Genomic DNA, 21,058 nt, shown 5'->3' with positions numbered 1-21,058 from the left:
GTACAGGGGTTACCAACATGAGGCCTGTGGGAAACATAGCCCCACACGAGTAACTCATGGGGTGCGTTTTAATATTAGCTTAGCAATGGGACATCATGATTTCCTGGGAATGTTGTAGATGTGATCATTTGACAATGTTAACACTCGAACAGATTTATTGAAAAGAGATTCCACAGATTTTTCTGTTATCCCATCTTGTTAAAACACAGTCATTATTCAGTACTGTATTTGACCAAATTTGCTATTTCAGATGTGTATCAAAGTGGCAGCCCTCAGTCACCCAGGAAGTAATTGATACACAATATTTGCATACATACTTACATATATTTTTTAAAAAGTCATTTTTTTTTACAAATAGAACTCATTTCAGTGATCCTAATGAACCTAAAACGGATAAACCTAGTCTGGTTTCACGTCAGACTAAGGGAAAATGAGAGCATGCATTTTTTTTCTCCTACCGGTCATTTTCCAAAACGTTGATCGATGCTAAATAAAGGCTAGGTGACGTCAGGCATGCTGTCCTGCCTTCTATGGGTGGGAGAGGGACTTCAGTCTCTACTGACTTGTAACTCACTTGTTTCTGTAGTACAAGAGGTACCTCTTTAAGGGCTCTGGTAGCGGAAGGCCCAGGATCCGCTCTCTCAACACATTTACAGCAGGTTGGACTCGGAGAAGCTCTCCAGTCTCTCTCTCATCTTCCTCTTCAACATCCTCCACCATCTCTTCTTCTTCCATCATTCCCCTGGCCCTTCTAGTCGCCCTCCTAGAACCCCTCACCTCCCGCCTTGCCTCCCTCTCACATGCTTCCTCCTCATCCTCCACTCGACCTCCCTGGTTATTGTTGCTGTCCAGAGCGGCAGAGCCCATTGCGCTGCCGACCACCTGACGGGTGGCCAGGACGATGGCATTGCAGCGACGCCGATGCACACGGCGGCGTTTAAACCGAGGGCCGTACTTGTGGAGACCGGCAACGGCCAGGCCCCGGCCCACGCTGAATGAAGAGCCGCGGCTACGGGAATGGCTTTCTCCGCCGTTTGTATTGGTTTGGAGCGTATGTCGGATGGAGAAACGAGTGAGCTCCTGTAATGAGCGCACTTCGTACTTGGCTGCAAGAGTGAAGACAATGAAACAAAATTACGACAAGGAATCGATAGAGGGCAAAGAAGGGATAGAGTTATAAACGTTAATCCTTGTGTAACTTATTTAAAATGTTCAAGAGAGGATGTGTCTATTTGGAGAGGTTCTAACCACTAGCATGGTAAAAGGTTCTGACCCCGAAGGCAATCAACAAAATGATAAAACAGGAAAATTTACATAACAAACATAAGGTAACATCATGAGCCAAAGGGACTTCCACAAGTATCAGATTTCATTCAAGCAAAATGGCTGCTCATTGCTCACGTAGATGTAACTGCATTAGGACATGACAAAATGAAATAATAAATTACATTATACGTTAAACACAATATCCCCAAAATTTGGATTAAAAGGCTCCTTATTTTTGCAGTTAAGCTATATTAGTTAAATAATAGCCTTGCAAAGACAATTCTATAATAAACTTTAACAATACTTTACCCCCATTTCAATCAAATAATTAACACATGGCATGACGCGTCTCTTATGCGAAAGGAGAAATATTAGCAGAGAAAATTAACATTACTTATATAGTATTACAAGAATTCAAAACCTCCCAGTCTAACCCAAAGAAGTGCATAGAGATAGTAGGATATATCACTCATTTTCATTAAAATGTGATTACTTTAGTTCTCATGACCTTCCTGAGGGCAGCCCGGTGGCCTCAAAGTTCTGAGGTCGTGAGTTTGCCTGTTCTCCTTGCGTGTGTCGGGTTTCTCAGGGTACTCTGGTTTCCTCCCACATTAAAAAAAATGCATGGTTGTCTAGTTAAACTAAATTTCCCCTAGGTATGAGTGTAAACGTGAATGGTTGTCCTTTTCCTCGTGCAGTGCAATTGGCTGGCCACCAGTTAAGGGTGTTCCCCCGCCTGGTGCCTCAAGTCAGATGGAATAGACTCCATCACCCCCTGTGACTCTTGTGATTCAGAAAATGAATGAATGAATAAACTTCTTGAGGCATAAGGCTAAGTTGACACAGAGGCCATCTTCTGCCAACACAACGGATAACCGTATCCACAAATGAATGGTTCCAACAGAGCCCGGACCTATTACTACTCCAAACTAGAGAACCAATCAAAAATAGGCAAATAGTGCCAAAATGGACATATTGATAGCCATCAAAGAAGAAGACAGGATTAAGAACCCTTTTATGACTGCACCCTTTCAATTGAATTCAATGAAAGTTGTTTTATATGCACTGTTGATGTAAAAAATAATAATAATAAGGAGACTTACGCAGCGGGACACTCTTGGGTCTGCCATTTACATTGTGTTTTGGCAGTATGAGAGGTGCAAAAGACACAGAAATGATCTTTTTGGTCTCCCAGCTATTTGGTCCTGTGCGAGTAATCTTGGTCAGCTGCAAACAAAATAGCAAGATTACATTTTTGGAACAGAATACATACACAAGTCTTCTTTTCCTATTAAATTACAGGCAGTAGCAAGTCACTGTGCTTTCACTTTATTACCTTTTCCTCAAGCGGCATGACTAGGATGCCCCCAACCTTAATGAGGTTCTTCATATATTTCTCGTGATCCTTCTGCACCCCAGCGCCACAGTACACTCTGTCGTATTGACGCGTCTCTGGAGGGATATCTAAACAATTGCCCACCACAAAGGATGGCTCACAGAATTCAAATCTGTTTGGAGGAAGAGGAATAAAGTCATTAAAACTGACAATGTCAGTAAAATGTTTAATATTCACCTGTCAAAACTGTCGCTGGTTTTGATGAAGGACTCGAGCTTCTGGTAGGCGTAATCGATTACGTCAGCATGCAACTCAATCCCATGATTCACTCCAAATGGCCCTGAAACAATTTAACATAATACACATGTATTGTATGAACGGATCAACCAATCACTTGGATTTTCTATGATAAACATGGTTAGGCACGTCTTGAACTGTTTCAGCATAGCCTGCAAGCAATATTGCCCAGCCTGATTCTAGAATTCATTGTACTGTCTGGACAATCTCAAGTTTCTAACCACTTTGCCGCCATTCAATGACCGAGCCAATCAGGGCAAGGATAACCAGGGAGAAACCATCTTCTTGAATAACATGTCGAACTGCAATATGGTTCGTGTAGATAGGTCGATTTCTGCAGTTTTGTTGTAAATACACTATTCATTCATTCATTCATTTTTTGAACTGCTTTTTCCCCACTAGGGTCACTGGAACCCATCCCATCTGAATTCGGGCCAGGGGCGGGGAACACACTGAATCGGTGGCCATCCAATCGCAGACGGACAACCATTCACTCTTATAACTAGGGGCAATTTAGAGTGACCAATCAGCCTAGCAAGCATGTTTTTTGGAATGCGGGAGGAAACCAGAGTACCCAGCGAGAACCCACACAGGTGCGGGGAGAACATGCAAACTCCACACAGAAGGACCGACTGGGATTTGAACCCATGACACCATAGCTGTGAGGCCAACGCGCAAACCACTCATCTGCCGAGCCGGCTGTAAATACACTAAATTTTCTTGACCAGGAAGCGCCGGTCTCTTTGAATACAGATGAAATGCAAAGTTTTGTCTAAAATACACCTACATCCACCATTAAAATCAGCAGCTGTATATTTTTGAAGGTTCCTCCAATGAGAAAGGTCTCAACTGGGTCTTTCTCAGATTGATCCATGTAATATATATTCATATATTCATACGGAACAATCAATCTGGCCTGCCAGGTTCATGCAGAAGGAAACCAATACAAAACATTTTTAATTGCACAATTTCAACAGTTATGCATCTGTTTGTTTCATCATATTTCTGTTTTTATCCCTTTGGTAAAGGTATACAGAAGATTTGTATGTTTAAGGTTTGTATAAGTAAGCAGCATTGGTTTGTACTGAAAAAAAACATTTAATAAAATGGAGAGAATACATACAGTACTGTATACATACATTAGAGGGATGGAGATAGAGATTTATGAGAAACTGGCCAAAAGAAGCTATCTAATGACGATTGCAGTTTCCTTTTTTTTTTTCATCATAAATGCGGCAGCACTGTATGGCATCATTCAATTGATTCGCAACCTTTGTGCAACGTTCAAGATTTGGGTCCCGCCGCTCGATCTTTCTGTTTATGACTGGTACTGACAGTCGAACGATTCAAGTTGCATTCCCGTGCAACGCTCACCACTTTCTCACGCGCATTAAGCTTCTTTATTATTGCCACTTTTGTGTCAAATGAAATGGCTTGCCTCTTCCTTGCACCTCCCTCCTTTCGCTTTTCACCAACCATATTGAATAATGGATGCACGAGATAGTTAATGATAGTGTGAAGTATGAATATATTTTATGCTTATTATTATGTCTTTTGGTTTATATAGTGTAGTCACTAGAATAGAATTTTGCATGACCTAATGGAAACTTCCATCATGACACCTTTTAGTTAAGGGGGTGTCATCTATCACGAAACTCCCATTTCTTTGTCTACTTCTTCCCGCCATAAGTTTGTACCTAGGTCACATGACCCTTTGTTAATAAAACCAGCTCAACTGTTGGAGGTAGGTAGGGATTCGAACTGGTCAGGCAGGGAGATGGACTCATCTCCAAGCGCCGGCTACTCCCGACCCCTCCCTCAGCTCAAGTCTTTGAAAATCTCATCAAGCCGACTCTGCGTGTGCTACCTCTGATCCGAAGTTATTGAATGTATATGGTTCTAAAGGATAGAAATGAAAAAGGTTCTTTGCGCACTGGAGATACGCCACGCTCTTCCTCTGAGCTGAGCTCACAGCGCCAGGCGTCGGTATTAGCGGCCGAAAGAAACACTACTCAGAAAAAGGCGCGCAATACAAAATCCAACTTACGAAATGTTTTTGACATGAACGCAATTTGCAGACATGTTCGTATGTACCGTTTGTTCGTAAGTTGAATGTCCGTAATTAGGGGAGCGTCTGTACATTAATTTTACCAGTGTACAAAAAAAATGGTGAGAGCTGGACTTTATCCTGCATACTTTTAAAATTTAACCAATCTCTGACTGTTGACTGCGTATTTTTTAGATAACAAATGATCTTTTAATTGAAACGTAGTAACTATAAAGTATATTTGAGTTGTTCTCATTTCCATGGACACGCATACTACTTATACTTGAGGCTTTCCAACTATCAAAATTCCTTTATAGAGTTCACAAAACACAACAGGAAATATTATTCACCACAACCATTCAGACCTAGTAGATCAATGACCTACCTAGTATAAGGCCCACCATGGTACTGAGATAGCCCGTCCCACTGCCAAGGTTGAGGAAGGAGATACGAGGGTGGAGGTCCAAAGCCTCCATTACTTCTGAATAGATGCATGGAGCTGACAGATGAATGTTGCCATGTCGCCAAGCCAAGTCCTAAAGGTCAAGGGAGATAAAGCAAGCAGAGTTCTTCAACGCTCTAATCCAAGGGTGTCCAACTCGGGTCGGTTCGCAGGCTGCATTAACATCAACTCAATTCCATGTGAGCCGTACCATTTTAGATAGAATATATATTTATTTCTTTTTATTTTTTTAAGTTAGTTTAAAAGATCTGGATCAAAATCCCTAAATATTCACTCTTTAGATTTAAAACGATGTTAATTTCAGTTTTTTGTCAAGGAAAGCGTCTTTTAATGATTTTTTTTCCCTTTCAAAAAGAAACGAAATATTTGTATCATGTTCAAAAAAAGTGGAATACAGAAAATATTAAGAAATATATAAGATATAAGAAAAAAATATATAATATAGGAAAAAAAGATGGAAAAAATTGCAATTATTGATTTGAAAAGGAAAAAAATCAGGAAATAGATACATCTAAAATCTTCATGTGAATTTGATCTTAAGACAGAAAGTCATTCATAATTTACTCACTCAATTTCGTCATACGCAGCTGGGTATGATGACAATTAGGCTTTTGTCGAGTCATTGATGATGACAAAGGCTATGTCTGATTATCATTATTAATATTATTATTATTATTACTTTCACAGGCCGCACAAAATGATGCTTTGACACATTTGCTCTAAACTGTGTTCACTTAGTATTCAGTGATCCACTTTGCTCACCTTGTAGGCATTTTCTCTGTATTCATCGAGGTAATAATCGGCGCGATCAATGGCACGAAATGCCCGCTCCACCAGATCTGAGCGAATATAGTAGGCCTCCTTCAAGTTGTCGATCAAGTCATCATTGTCCTCTCCTGCACTCACGGCACCACCCATGATGCCTAAAGGTGATGGAAACATTTGCTGTGTTTTATATTGCTTCATTCATCTCATTCAAATGTGACCTTTCTAACACATTTGAAGGAGCACCCTTTGACATTGCATTTTTTTCCTCCAGTTTCAGCCTACTATGTATTCTCATTGAAATACTTCTCGCCAATATGTTTAAATGAGATTAGAAGCCCTCAAGGGTGGAAATGCTCCTTTTGCTGCATAATGCAAGTTTATGTAGGTGTGAAGGAAGGCTTCCGAGCGGTGTTAAAAACAACAGTTCAGACTGGGACAACAGGAGAAAGATCAGAGGGCAAATAGGAAGAATACCAAGCCATGAAAGAATGTGAATAGCTCCATTTGGTTCCACATGGTGGATGTAGACGGGTAATAACATACTTAATATAGACTTGGGGGTAGCCTTTGAAGTTACAAACCGACAAACAGATCATCATTTGCGATTACAGAAATGCCACGGAGCGGCGCTGTAACCATTTTCTCTCACAGTAGCATTTTTATTTGGTTTAGTAGGCCACTAGGGGACTCGATTTCAGCAAAACTCTGCCATTACAATGCACATATTATTTCCTGATTCTGCAAATACTGTAAATAATCCACATTATAGTTCAATCTCGTAGTAAACATCTAATCCCCTTTTAACACATCGCAGATTGTCATAAATATGATGAGCAGAGCAAATCGGTAAACCAAACTGCGTTCCGAAGGGGTCGAAAGCTGTCTTCGCACGAGGAGAAAAACAAAGGTGACACCAACAATGCGGCTGTTTGACTATTCGCAAAAGAGACGAAGGGTACACCTACCTTGACGGACCGCCGATGGAGCCTTTTTAGCGGTAATCTATTACACGATCAGCTCTTTGTTGTTCGAAGACCCACTCACGAACAAACTAGACTGGCGGATGTAAACATTGGGCCAGCTGACGCTTTGACGTCATACGTAAATCACGTAAAGATAACAGCCAGCCATGCGGGTACGCTAGTTAAGTAGCAGGCAAAACAGTCCCAAAAAATCCACACTAAATATATATCTTGACCAGTCTTGGTCTGTATTCCACTTTGGTGAAGTTTAGCAACACACGCAGATGAATTTTTCGATTCGATCTGCTAGAATTCAACTCCTCTGCAAAATCCAATTCACCTGCAAATCGATTGGAAATGCAGGAACACGTGACCAGAGCACGTGGTCCAAGTGTAACCAATCACTGAAGGTTAGCCACATCGCGACTAAATATAATTTGACACCGAATCTTTTTAATTCCTTAAATTGAAATTGATATTTCTGAATTATGAAGTTTTTTAAAACTGATAATTTTGTCTATTGATTCTGAAATGTTTTAACTAGCAGGACATTTTGACACGAAACTGAGATGAATAACCTATACTGAAGAGGCTATGTGTCATCTCATTTTCTGAACCACTTTATCCTCATTAGGTGTCGGGGGGGTGCTGGAGCCTATCCCAGCTGTCTCTGGGCTACAGGCAGGGGACACCCTGAATCAGTGGCCACTACATATATTACTTCATGTAAATAATACGTTTTAATCGGTATTGGTCCCTCATTAATGAAGACAGTAGTATCTTGTGTACTACGTATGTTTTTATTTCAGTGTTTTTGTGAATGTTTACGTGTACTTCCACTAGAGGTCAGTACAGTTCCACATGAAAACTGCATTCAGTAATCTTTTTTTTCCATTTTCTGAACCACTTCACGCATGGCAATGACGACAAACACGTGCTGGGACACAACATCCCCGAGCTGGTGCATTTCTACACGCATAAACTTCCCATCCGTGGCACCGAGCACCTGTCACTGCTCTTTCCCATGCTGGTGCAGACTCTCTACTTTTTAAAAGTTTTTTTTTTTTTTTAAACTTCAATGTCTTTTGTCTGGAGCCTAGCTGTTAGGTTTATCATTATTGTATATTTGCTTGTAACATACTCATAATATATACGTGCTTGCAATGAAGAATGCTTTGCCTTATTTTGTATATCAAACATTACACATGAACACTTTGCTTATTAGGAATGTTAGATTTATCAATATTATAAATGTGAACGCTTTGCCCTCTTTTGTATATTAAACATTACATACATGAACACTTTGCTTATTAGGAATGTTAGATTAATCATTATTATAAATGTGACATTAATACAAGGGATTTTAATACATTTCTTGCAAAAGAAGTGCTCGCTCCACAGTTAACCAGACCACCTTTGGAGGTCACTTCTCCTTCACACCTGGACTTCTCGAGACTATAGTTCAACAGCAAGCCTTTGAGAAGTGTGGATTTGTTTTGGTAAGCGTGGCTTCTCAAGGTGGTCCGCATCAACTTTCTCTCGGGAAGATTCGACACACCTACAATAGTTTTGACTCTGAATAATGTTTAGACTTCTGTTATGCATGTTGTTTAAATCTCATGAATATATTAGCAAAGGAGACACCGCGGTCTTTAGAATCAACTGACCGGAGGTGCGTGTGGATGGATTCTCTTCTTGCAAGAATAAAAGGATATGATCTCTGACACCTCCATTATAGAAAGTTGAAATTGGAAATACTAATTGGTAAATCTATCACTAGCCCAGCTGACTTCAGGCCAGAGCCGGTGGACACCCTAAATTGGTGGCACAAAGCAGGGCACAAAGAGACTGACAGCCATTCACACACCCATACCTAGGGGCAATTTAGAGTGTCCAATCAGCTTACCATGCAGGTTTTTTGGAATGTGGGAGGAAACCAGATTAGTCGGAAGAAACCTGGGCCTTTGTGGGTTTCCTTCAGTACGAGAACATGCAAACTCCACAACGGTGGACCGACCTGGATTTGAACCCAGGACCCGAGAGCTGTGAGGCCAATGCTCTAACCTCAGTCGCCAGGCCGCCCACTGTGATTAGCATTAACCCCATTTTGCCTTAATGGCTTGTCTATAGTGACGTTATGTCTATATTGCCATATAATTGCAATCAGGTAGAAATGCTAATATTGAACTGTCTTCCATTGTGTTAAAATTGACCTACCGAGTGTCTACTGGTCAAAAATGCACATAATCAAATTCCAAAGTCACATAACAGAATGGCCATTGTCTATGATTCTTTATTTGCGTCTTTCATAGAGAACATTTAAAATGATTCATACGCACACAACATCTGACATCACTTCTCTGGGTTAGAACACTGACACAGGAACATGGGAACATGTATACAAGTACACAAACACACAGTCACAACTTCGGCCAAACGACAGTGTTTCACTTAAATAATAATATTAATAATAAAAGGCAATCATATTTGAAAACCATAACAAAAAAACGACCCCGAGGACACACAGCCAAGGCCTGTCCCACTTTATAAAATGGTGCAATAGCAAAGGAACAACCACATCTACAAAAGTAACAAAAAGTACCCATACAATCTATTATTGTGGAAGTGCTTGTAAGTTTGGAAGTTTTGCACTTATCTAAAATGCCTAGAAAATCACCAGTAAAAATAGCTCATCTCTGTAAAAATGTGCTAGCAGGACAAGCCTTGACTGTGAATGCATTTTCTTTTGTCAGAAAGTATTATTTTTAACCAAATGTTTCCAATACAACAACTATAACACTGTTTCATCTCAATATAAATATGTACAGACTTCCACTTGTTTCAAAATAATGCCCTGCACACTGATGCGGTACATGGGTGGGTTGTTTTGTTTGTTTGTTTGTTTATAACTTTTTTTATTTAATATTTACTGTAATTCCTTCACAGCGCATGTTCATGCAATTTGTTACTGTACCTGAATCAACAGATAAGATCACAGTTTCTTTTGCCTGAACAAAAAAAAAAAAAGTTGCCTGTATGTCATTTGTTTGTTACTGTACCTCAAGTAAAGGAATTTTAGTCCAAACCGTGTTGAGTGTCTCAACCAGTGTAAACATACCATTATTTTGTATGGGTAGCATGAGAAAGGCACACATGATAAGACCACACAGCTTGAAACTACAATGGCAGGGTTTGGGGTGGGTTGGGTCACTTTTGGTTTTAGTCAGTTTTGATGAAATGAGCCACATCAACTGTCAATTTTCTCCTTCAGGTCCAAACTACATTTTCATTTGTCTTTTTAAACATGCTGCTGGATTTTGGCCCAGGCTGGTTTCCCTGAAAGTGCGTATATATATTTATATATGAGAAAGAAAGAAAAGAAGAAAAAAAAAAACAGAAGTGGAGATAAAGTGGGCCCACATCGCTTTGTTTTGAAAGGACATTTCCACATTTATAACAGCAGTAATGAAAGTCCTGACTCCACCACTTAATGTAAATACGCAAAGTTGTAGTGTGTGGGCACAGAACCAGCACCCCTTAGGCTACTGCGGCTGACATTTTTTGAAAATGTTACACTTTTAACGGCTTGGCTGATAAATCATTTACATACCTCGCTTGACAATTTCATCAAGCATTTTAAAAGGGGTCACGCCATATCAAATAAGGTGGGAGAATATTCACAGTGTTGGGTGCTATTGTCATATATTTTGCAAGGGAGAGCGGCAAAAGCGAGAGGGGGTTGTGGGGTGGGGGGACTACTTTGTTAACCAAATGCATTCAAACCATCTTTCCCGAGGAAAGGTTACGCAAGACATGAAGAGAAGGGAGACTGGGAGGGCGGGTCATAAAAAGCTTTGACATTCTTTTGAGTGATGGACTCATATTTATGCAACAAACACTTCCAAAAGAGAAAGATTGTGCAGCCTGGCAAATCAATTTTCCACTCCCACACACTATGCCTTCTTGCTTAGTGCCCAAGGGCCTCAGCTGACTGCTGACCTGTTGTGTCATTCTGCTGAGACACAAACTCAAATAGCATCCTCTCTCCAACCAAAAATTATTTTACCGCTATTTTTCTTTTCTTTTCAAGGGAGGGGCCCTCAAAGAATTTTGCTTCTATCTCTATTTCCGAGTACACAGGCCACAAAGTTCATTTTTTTTTGCACCAAAAAGGATTCAAATGCTGGCATTTTCAACAGTTCTTCAGAAAAGTGCACATAGGAGTTCCATTCTACATTGGCTAGAAGCACACTGAAAACATGCCTTTGACATCAGTTACACACGGGGATCATATTGTACACCACAGGAAGCTGTGACAAACCACTCCAGAAGGCATGTTTAACACTTAACTCACCCACTTGCTTGTTTTAACATTAAAGGGGACCAGCTGGCAGTGACCAGTAACAATAAAGTAACTGCACAAAGTAAGCCAAACACTGTGCAGAACATTATTTGGAGCCATCATTTGCCCCCACCTGTCATTTTTTTTCTCTCCTGCATTATCTTTACACGACACTTAAAAAATAAAGAGCCAAACATCAAGTATCGATCTCCCATTCAGTACAACATACAGGCAGGAGATATTTCTTTTAGCATCTCTAGATTAAGGACGGGGAAAAATAAACCAATCAGGCGGAGCGGATCTGTAACATATAATGTTGCTTAATTGAGTTGAACTCAAACGAGTGTCGGGTTTAAAGCCACAGTTGAGCGGATCGTAGTGTAACTGACTCCTATTGATACAGCCTTCACATCTCTTCTAACACAGCGAGTGATGCTTTAATAAGGAGTAGAAGCGCAAGTCCACAATTACACTGGAAAAATATATGTATGTTTATATTCATATATATAGCATTTTTTAAAATCTATTTATACAGAATGAATATATAGTGTACTTATGGCCATCTTGGCTGAGAAATAAAGGCATTTGAAACAATCACCATACTCTTGATGCCATGGTCTTCAGGACCAGACAGAGAGCATTGGAAAAAATGCCACGAATCTGGAAATAAAGATTTTTTTTCCTTTTTCTTTTAGTGGCACTTTGTGCATCAAAAAATTAAACATCTACAGTAAGGCTACAAGGGTGTATATAGATTTGTTTTTGTCAAAACGGACCCTACGGTTTGCTTTGTGGATGTGTGTTTGAAAGCCAACCTGATGCATCACGAGAGAAATAATACTTTTTAAAAAATCAAAGAAAGACAAAGAAAGAAAATCCAAATGCATTTTGTACACAATGATGGTAAATACTAACATGGATTTGGGCTGAGTTTTGTCAACTGCTACAAAACGCTTGGGGAGGTCACTTTTTTGAATTTCCTTGGTTTTTCTGTCAAAGGAGCAAACATGAGCTGGCATTTACAAGACAAATAACAAATAGCAAACCAACAGTGATCGCTCTCAGTTTTTTTTTTGAAACAGCTGCTGGCATACCTGCACATTTAGACCTAAGTAATCAAACAATACCTGTGCTGATTTTTTGTCTTTATTTTAATATTATCAGTGGATTTTTAAGACTACTCAGACTTATCATAGTCACATCACGCACATAAATAACAAAATAAATATACAGCCATTAGTCAATTTCTTTCATATTAAATAAATAATAAATACATATTTGACTTTTTTTTCAGTAGTGTTTTGGAACGTCAGTACCAGAAAGAAAGCAAATGAAACATAATTGAAAAAAAAACAAAAACAAATATGCAAAAGGTTTCTTTTTGTTATAAAACATTTGTTTTAAAAAGTACTAAAAAAAATATGTCTTGTCGTTTATCTATAAAGATTCTCAAAATATCGATGTAAGACATCTGTAGATCACTTCCATATTAATCAGTAGAGATGCATTGTTTTGTGTTACAAAGTCAATAAATAAATTGCTTCAAATAAATAAAGCTCAATAACATAACTGTCAATAAGTTACAATTCAAAAGTTCACAAATTTAAATAATTAATATATAACAATAATTACTGTACCACAAAACTAGTCATTGAAATGAAGTGCAATTCCTATGTGGATATAAATACTATTGATATGACTAACTCCAATTGAAATGTGTGCACACTATGACTAAGCGTGTTTCTGTTTTTGGAAAACAAAGAAACAGAAGTTGTTTATCTGCAGCTGTTTAAATGGAATCAATCAGTTGTCGCACAAAGAAAGAACACAACTTGCGCTTGGGCCTGCCTGGGTAGGCCTGCCTGCCACTTGACGTTGTCCACAACTTGAGATCAACATTGCGTTGCTCCCTTTTGGTGTGGTTGTAAGTCAAAGCAAAAACACGTTGAGTTTAGTGCATGCTCCATATTGCTGGGTTGTGTGTATGTGTGTTTGCGATTGGTCGCTGGGCTGTTAAGAGCTGGTGAACACAAACAAACCTGCCACAGTGAATGCTACACTAAAATCTTCGACTCCTCTTCTTTTCCGAGTCTGCCATTCAGGTTTCAAGCGATTCAAAAAGAAATAAAAAGAAATAAAAAGAGGATCATCTGGGCAACAGTGAAACAGTCCTCAAACACATTTCAGGACACAGGAGTTGTATGAGTTACTATTCAGCATACCGAACGCCCCAGAAAGGGTAGCTTTCATTCCTCTTTTCCATCCATTTTGCCTGAAGGATTTCTTTTTTATCTTCACTGATCCCAGAAGCAGCATGATGGGGGTATTTGGTCCACGTCCGTTTTCTGCTCACAGATTTCTCCCTGGGTTGTGTTTATTTAAATAACCTGAATTCCCTTTTTTGTTGTTTTTGATTTCTATTATTTGATGTGTTTCAATATCGCTGTGACCCTCACGTTCGATCTTGCGCACCCGCGCCTCTCAAACTTTGATACCTTTCACAGCTTTGTTGATGCTCTCCAGTAGAGCCTTGTTTTCGGGGCTCTGGAAGCAGTCTTTGTTGGTGTACATGTCGGTCAGGGTGCTCACATAGCTGTCGAAGTTCTGCTCCGTGATAGGCTCCTGCTGTAGTGCAAACAACAACCAGCTCAACAACTGACACCGTCCCGAGTGGCACCGGAGAGACCTTCTTGAACCTTCACACTCAAGCCTTTTACATGTATGGCATTTGTGTGTGTATTTGAGTGTGAGTAAAAACTCACCATGTGTGGCACACGTATGTTGGCCAGGCTGTGGATGAGGGCTCGGCTCAGCCCAGACAACTCCATGAAGAGAGCCTCGTTCTGTTCTTCAATCATCTTGTTCTCATGCTCGATGCTCTTCAAATTCTTTTCCATGGATGTGATCTGCAAAATATGTTATGTTAAGTTCATTCGACACCATTCTATCAGACAAGGTTTCTTTCTACAATGTTTTGCTGGAATCTTACGTGCTGAAATGGGTACAGAGACAAAACATTGTCAATTCAAAAAAATAAATAAAAATCGAATCAAAAGCCTTTATTGTCATTATACACAGCTGCGTATAACGAAAGTGGTGGGGCTACTCCACAAACTGCTTTTTCCAAGTAAATACTTAAATAATTAATATAAAAAGTCACGTCCTGGCAAGGTAAATTCTAAAATAATGCACAATATAAGATATTTTACATTGTTATTGCACTCCCAAAGTTATTGCACAGAAGGGATTGTGTGTCGTGCTAATGCAAGTTCAGAGCCCTGAGGGCTTTGGGGGGGAAAACTGTCCCTAAGTCTTGATAGGTCTCACCTGGTGAGATCAAAATGGGAACCACATGATGAGGAGGGCTGTCAAAATGCTGATTTGAATTGACTCAGTAATTGAACTGAATTTGGCCATTAGTGAGTTTTAAGTCAGTGAAAAAAGTATTGAGGCAATGGTACACATGTATTTAATGAATTTGAGAAGGTCAAATTATTAAGTTCACCCCTAAGATCATTTCATGTAACTGTGAGGTTCATACATTTTTATAGAACGCGAATGAAAATGCTACAACTGAATGAACGAAGAAAGTACGCATACAATATTGGTTTACCAGCAAAGCATTACTAACATGGTCACTCACAGCGACCTTACACCAACTTGGGTAACTACTTAGCTCAGCGAAAAATGTGTTCATCCAAAGATTGCGTCCACATTTTGAGACATAGAAAGAGAAACCATTACACCAGGCGAGTTTCATTCATTAATGCAAAGAACATCACAAGACATCTGATAGTCGCGCCTGTGTTGTCTAAAAACCACATAATGGCCGGGGCACAACACTGATACTTCCTGGAACCTGCTTACTTAGTAAGGGTACGAAATAGCAACCAGTATACTGTATTTTGACTTGTAGTATCTCTGACATCAATCAATCACAGAATAATAGGCTCTTTAACAAAAAAAATGGCTGAGTGTTAAGACCTACTCGTATGTATAAATGTCTATGTGTATGTATGTATATATATATATATGTATGTATGTGTGTGTGTGTGTATGTATGTGTGTGTGTGTGTATGTATGTGTGTGTGTATGTATGTATGTATGTATGTATGTATGTATGTATGTATGAATATATATATATATATATATATATATATATATATATATATATATATATATATATATATATATATATATATATATATATATATATATATATATATATATATATATATACATACATACATACATACATACATACATACATACATACATACATACATACATACATACATACATATATATATATATATATATATATATATATATATATATATATATATATATATATATATATATATATATATATATATACATATATATACATATATATATATATATATATATATATATATATATATATATATATATATATATATATATATATATATATATATATATATATATATATATATATATATATATATATATATATATATACATATATATACATATATATACATATATATATATATATATATATATATATATATATATATATATATATATATATATATATATATATATATATATATATATATATATATATATATATATATATATATATATATATATATATATATATATATATATATATATATATACACGCTTATTTAAATATATATTCATTCATGTATTTATTTTATTAATTTACTTACTTATTACCTATCTATTTATGTCTAAAATGCCTTTCCTATATCTGCATTCTCACCCTCTTGCTACTTTGACAATGGAATTTCTTCGAATACTGGATGAATAAAGTTATCCAATCCAATCCAATAAATTGCAATTGGTGTGTGAGTCATTTTTTTTATTCTGTGGTCCTTGGGAATTATTGAAAACCTTGGTAGATTGGAAGATATTACCCAGATTCAAGGAGAAGCATGGATCACCTAAATATTGCCTTAATTCATCCTAACTTAGTTCGATTTTGTGTTTATGAGAAATCACTTCAAAAGAAGGCACCAAAGCAATATTATTTTCTATTAGACATGACTGCTTTTGCACAAAAATGAGTGAATGGAGGTGTTTTTTAGGAAATAATGAAGGATAATCTTTAAAAATGGGACAAATACAGAAACTTTGTAAAGCTGAAGAATGGTAATAAGTGTGGTGATGATATATGATAAATGATGAATGTTAATAAATTATTTCACAGGTAAGTACAGATAAGTAGTATACATTGAGAATGTATTGTGGTCAGTTCGTAAAAAGTAGAAAATGTATGGATTTTTATTGCTCTCAATGTTAACCAAAGAGTTACAGTTGTGTCTCAAGAGAGCCATGACATTATGTTCTTCACAAGTGTATGTAAACTTTTGACCACAACTGTAAGTTGCAAGGCTTTATGTACTCAAGCATTTCAACTAATATTTATACATTCATTTTCTGAATCGCTTATTCTCACAAAGGTCGCGGGGGTGATAGTGCCTATCCTAAAGCTGACTTCAGCCCGGAGGCAGGGGGCACACACTGAATCAGTGCTGATCACAGGGCACGAGGAGGCGGACAACCTTTCACACTCAAACTCAGACCAAAGGGCAATTTAGAATGTTCAACCAGCCTACCCTTGCATGTTTTTTGGAACTTGGGCGGAAACCAGAGTACCCAGAGAAAACCCATGAAGGGATGGGGAGAACATGCAAACTCCACACAGGAGGACCGACCTGGACTCGAACCCAGGACCTCAGAACTGTGAGGCTGATACCAGTTCATCCACTACTCAAAAAATATTGTGTAAAATCCATTAAATATGGACGAAAGTAAAATAGGAGAGCCACACCTGAGTTTGCAGATTGACTACATCGGCCTCCATTTCATTGTTGGACTCGTTGAGGTCATTGATTTCTTTGTTGAGCTGCTTGATGTCCTCGTCATTGTCCAAAACTAAATGAAAAATAGTGAAGTATAAAAATATGTGCCAATACACTTTTAAAAGACATTAGGGGGGTTTGTGAAAATGTCTTACCGTCACCGGCTCTGAACTTGGCACTCAGATATTCCTCGGTTGGGAATTTGGCCTTTTTCTTGGCGTACAATGCCCTGGGGCATCCTGAAAGGCTGCACAAAATACACATTCATTAATCAAATCTCCAACTAATTCACTAACATGGGCAGTGAGGGAATTGCATAGTTACAGGTCATTAATTAAGCAAATTATAATGAATAAAGTGCATATTTCTGATGAACCATTACTAACAATGTTGCATGGGAAAATGACCCGGGACATGGTGACTTTGGAAGGGTCGTGAGCTTTGCTTCTGATTTTTGTATGACAGCCTAAACCCCTGAGATCCCACATCGCACCTTCCTGTAACTTAACCTATACTTCTCAGGTCTGGGTAATATTCTGTATTGTGTGTTTTTAAATATTTGTGGAATCTAATTTGTGATGGTGGCCCGGCGGCTGACCGGTTAGCACGTTGACCTCAAAATGGGAGATCTGGGTTTAAATCCAGGTTTGTCCACATATGTGAAGTTTGCATGTTCTCCCCAGCTTGTGTGGGTTTTCTCCAGGTACGCCAGTTGCCCCACCCCCCACCCCTCCAAAGTGTTGCATGGTTGGCTGTTCGGTCACTCTAAATTGCCCCTAGGTATGAATGTGTTGTTTGTCTCCTTGTGCCCTGCGAATGGCTGGCCACCAATACAGGTTAACCCCCCAACCCCCACCCTCCGGTTCAGAAAATTAGATGAAAGATGAGATCTAATATGTGTGTAAAGGTTTCTTTATTTCATAATTGACTTCCTGTCATGGTGACTATTGTTAAGGATAATCATATTAAGTGTAAGTAAAATTAGTCTGGTCTCCCTCGGCAACATTTGGGGTCATTATGGTGGTCATTTACTGCAATCAAAAATCTACTCTAGTTTGACTAGCTGGGATTATCCAATTGCTGACAGCCTTCCCATACCAACTAGATTGGAGGTTTCTCATCGTCAGTGGGTCCCAATGATTTCATTTATTGAATACAATCCAAGATTAAGTCTTAAAAGTAGAAGGTTGTTGACCTGTATCCTTAGCTTCATTTTTGTAAGCGGTATTATGCCAACGTAAAAGGAGAGTGGATCTTGTTCTTGATTGAATTGAAACTGAACCAAAGGCACATCATTGATCACTATTTCCATTTTGTTAAAAGATTCATTCGTTTTCAGAAGGGTCACAAGATTTCTGGGGGGTGCTAAAGCCTATCCCAGCTAACTATTGGCACCATGCAGGGGACACCCTGAATTGGTGGCAAACCAATCGCTTACACCTATACCTAGGGGTTAATTTAGTGTGTTCAACCAGCCTAACATGCATGTTTTGGCGATTTGGGAGTACCCGGAGAAAACCCACGAATCCCAGAAAGAACACGCAAACTCCACACAGTGAGGACCGTCCCAGGATTTAACCTTAGACTCCAGAACAGTGAGGCCAATGTGCTTACCATTCGACCGACTAGCCGCTTTTTAAAAAAATTCACAAAAAAAATAATATGAATATATAACAGGTTTCATAGAATGTAACTGATTGTGGGAATATATACATACTAGTGTAATAAATCAGCTATAGGCTATTGAATGTACAGACTTTGTAATATTAAAAAATATCCTATTCAAAGAATTGACATTTATCGTCATGAAGTAAATTCAACGAAATTCAACGTGACTAACTCTCCTCTTTCAGGTTTTCTAGGATTTTAGTTTACCTGCGGTGTGTGAGGAAGCTTCCATTAGCATGTCCAGAACCATCACAACCCGGGGTTGGACATGTCGGTCCTTCTGTCTTAAAAGCCTTCCAGTTGAAGGGTGTGCCATTTAAAAGGCCCTCCTTCTGCCTGCGGGCAGCAAGAGGACACCCATAGGCGCTACGATGCGTGGCGTACTTCCCGCTGATGTGTCCCAGGCTGTCACAGCCCGGTACCGGACATCTGCTGGGCCCAAGATGAAACCAGAAGAAAGACCAGGCAGATAGAAAGAGTTGAAAAGAAAAGGGTACAACGGTTAGATGAGCAGAAGCAAACAACATCAAATGAAGAAAATAATTAATTTATACACCCCTCTTAGAGAAAAAAAAAACAATTCCTCAGTTGAATCAGTTACATTATATCATGCAAATAAGACTACTGAAGAAAAGAGCTATTACTATTGTTTTGTGAAGCTCATGTATTTCATCTGTATTGACAATCTGCTCTAGGTTACTTGACTTTGACAGTCACTATGTGCAGCTCAATGTCTTTCCCCATGAGTCAGGGCCTGACAGACGCAGTCACGTGGGCAGGTCGCTATCTCTGCATATGATTCACAGTGACTTTCCTGGCTCTCCCTTTATTGCATTTTAGGTAGGTCTTGCTAAAGGCAGACATTAAGGCTTTCTTTACGAACTTTAAAAGCTCCGAGTCCTCCTGGTTGTCCTTGGTAGGAGTTTTAATTCCACTTTTCTTGGCACGCGGGCACCCAGAGAGACTGAAAACAGAAAGTATGGAGTTGATAACATAAGGTTGAAAAAGGCCTTGGTTAAGTGATTTTTTGATAAAGAGAAAGAACAAATGCAAGGAAGAATATTTTCACAGAGGTTCTTCAACCAAATCACAAACCAATTCAACTCAAGTGCCAAATCATAGAATTTAGAATAATATGTGTGCGTATGTAGTCCCTGTCTAATTCTACCATGAACTGTCACTGAGCCTCCCTGACTGACTGGCAGTGTGTCCGTGTGAGTGTGTGTGTGTGTGTGCATTTACATGAGGCATTCTTTTTTTTATGTGTTACCTTCTATGGGAGGCGTAGTTTCCTGTGATATGACCTGAGCCATCACATCCTGGTGTGGGACATCTGGGGGAGGGGGAAATGACAACATTTGACATTGGCATTGACAAAAGGCAACCAGCAGAGAAATGCTGTTTATGGTGTGTCAGAATTGCAGCACATTTTGGCTTCAAAATTCAGATTGCCTGCTACGAATTCAACAATAATAGATAAGTAACCAGCTTACAGATCAATGCTACCATTTTTAGTGTACATATCGTGACCGGACATTTCGTCGACGGATACTTTGTCCCCGGATGCTTAGTAGAACGGACGCTTCGTCGCCGGACAGTTTGTCGAATAGACATATCGTCACAGGACTTGCAAACGATTGTTTTTAAAATAAAAGGCAATAAGTAAAATAATTTGATGAAAATTTTTATTAAAAAGAAGACAAAGAAAATTCATATTCTTTGTCGTCCTCCTTTTTTTTTTTGCTTGGTATAGGTATCGTGTATACAAACTAGATTTCCGATGCGCGTTGCAAGGCAACGGAGCTAGACGTCGTCGCTTGCCATCCATTTTAAGAACATGCCCATTCGCTCGAGTCAATAGAATTTGTTCTTTGAAAGGACAATAGATTGCTTGACTCAAAATCAAACAGGTGCGTCTATATCAAAGTTAGAGATGCAGTATTTTTGGCATACTTCATAACAAATATCAGCATCCAGTCAGAATCGTAGCCACATCAATTCGCGATTAAAAAAACAAACAGTTAATAGTAATT

At 38.8% G+C, this 21,058-nt stretch overlaps 2 protein-coding genes across 15 annotated transcripts in view; both read right to left on the bottom strand.

Moving 5' to 3' along the window:
* Window positions 1-378: 378 nt before the first annotated feature.
* On the bottom strand, window positions 379-7,493 carry LOC144194119 (protein-L-isoaspartate O-methyltransferase domain-containing protein 2-like). The gene is made up of 7 exons (XM_077712965.1): window positions 7,143-7,493; window positions 6,172-6,332; window positions 5,332-5,482; window positions 2,840-2,942; window positions 2,603-2,774; window positions 2,370-2,493; window positions 379-1,106 (listed from the first exon to the last, which is right to left on the bottom strand). The coding sequence occupies exons 2-7, from the start codon at window positions 6,325-6,327 to the stop codon at window positions 571-573; spliced, it is 1,242 nt and encodes a 413-aa protein (XP_077569091.1). The 5' UTR covers window positions 6,328-6,332; window positions 7,143-7,493; the 3' UTR covers window positions 379-570.
* Window positions 7,494-9,414: 1,921 nt separating this feature from the next.
* Window positions 9,415-21,058, bottom strand: part of LOC144195402 (myelin transcription factor 1-like) — a 52,676-nt gene continuing 41,032 nt past the window's right edge. For 9 of the 14 annotated variants that reach the window (XM_077715019.1, XM_077715055.1, XM_077715036.1 and 6 more), the window contains 7 exons: window positions 20,296-20,358; window positions 19,909-19,989; window positions 19,233-19,454; window positions 17,513-17,604; window positions 17,327-17,430; window positions 14,244-14,387; window positions 9,415-14,106 (listed from right to left, as the gene is read on the bottom strand). In XM_077715019.1, the coding sequence (XP_077571145.1) occupies window positions 13,963-14,106; window positions 14,244-14,387; window positions 17,327-17,430; window positions 17,513-17,604; window positions 19,233-19,454; window positions 19,909-19,989; window positions 20,296-20,358 (850 nt within the window). In that variant the 3' untranslated portion in view covers window positions 9,415-13,962. Of the gene's footprint in view, window positions 14,107-14,243; window positions 14,388-17,326; window positions 17,431-17,512; window positions 17,605-19,232; window positions 19,458-19,908; window positions 19,990-20,295; window positions 20,359-21,058 lie in introns of all 14 variants that reach the window. The other 5 variants (XM_077715064.1, XM_077715108.1, XM_077715072.1 and 2 more) reach the window with 3 other exon arrangements.

Source organism: Stigmatopora nigra, chromosome 1 (genome assembly GCF_051989575.1).
Source record: "Stigmatopora nigra isolate UIUO_SnigA chromosome 1, RoL_Snig_1.1, whole genome shotgun sequence".
Classification (NCBI taxonomy): Eukaryota; Metazoa; Chordata; class Actinopteri; order Syngnathiformes; family Syngnathidae; genus Stigmatopora; species Stigmatopora nigra.
The sequence above is the reverse complement of the archived record's forward strand: the minus strand, read 5'-3'. Positions and strand labels throughout refer to the sequence as shown.

Coding starts and splice junctions, on each gene's coding strand:
- LOC144194119 (XM_077712965.1), bottom strand. CDS start 6,327: ATGGGTGGTGCCGTGAGTGCAGGAGAGGACAATGATGACTTGATCGAC. Junction 2,943..5,331: donor CATGGTGGGCCTTATACTAG/GTAGGTCATTGA, acceptor AAATTGTTTCAG/GGCCATTTGGAGTGAATCAT. Junction 1,107..2,369: donor ACCCAAGAGTGTCCCGCTGC/GTAAGTCTCCTT, acceptor TCACTCTTGCAG/CCAAGTACGAAGTGCGCTCA.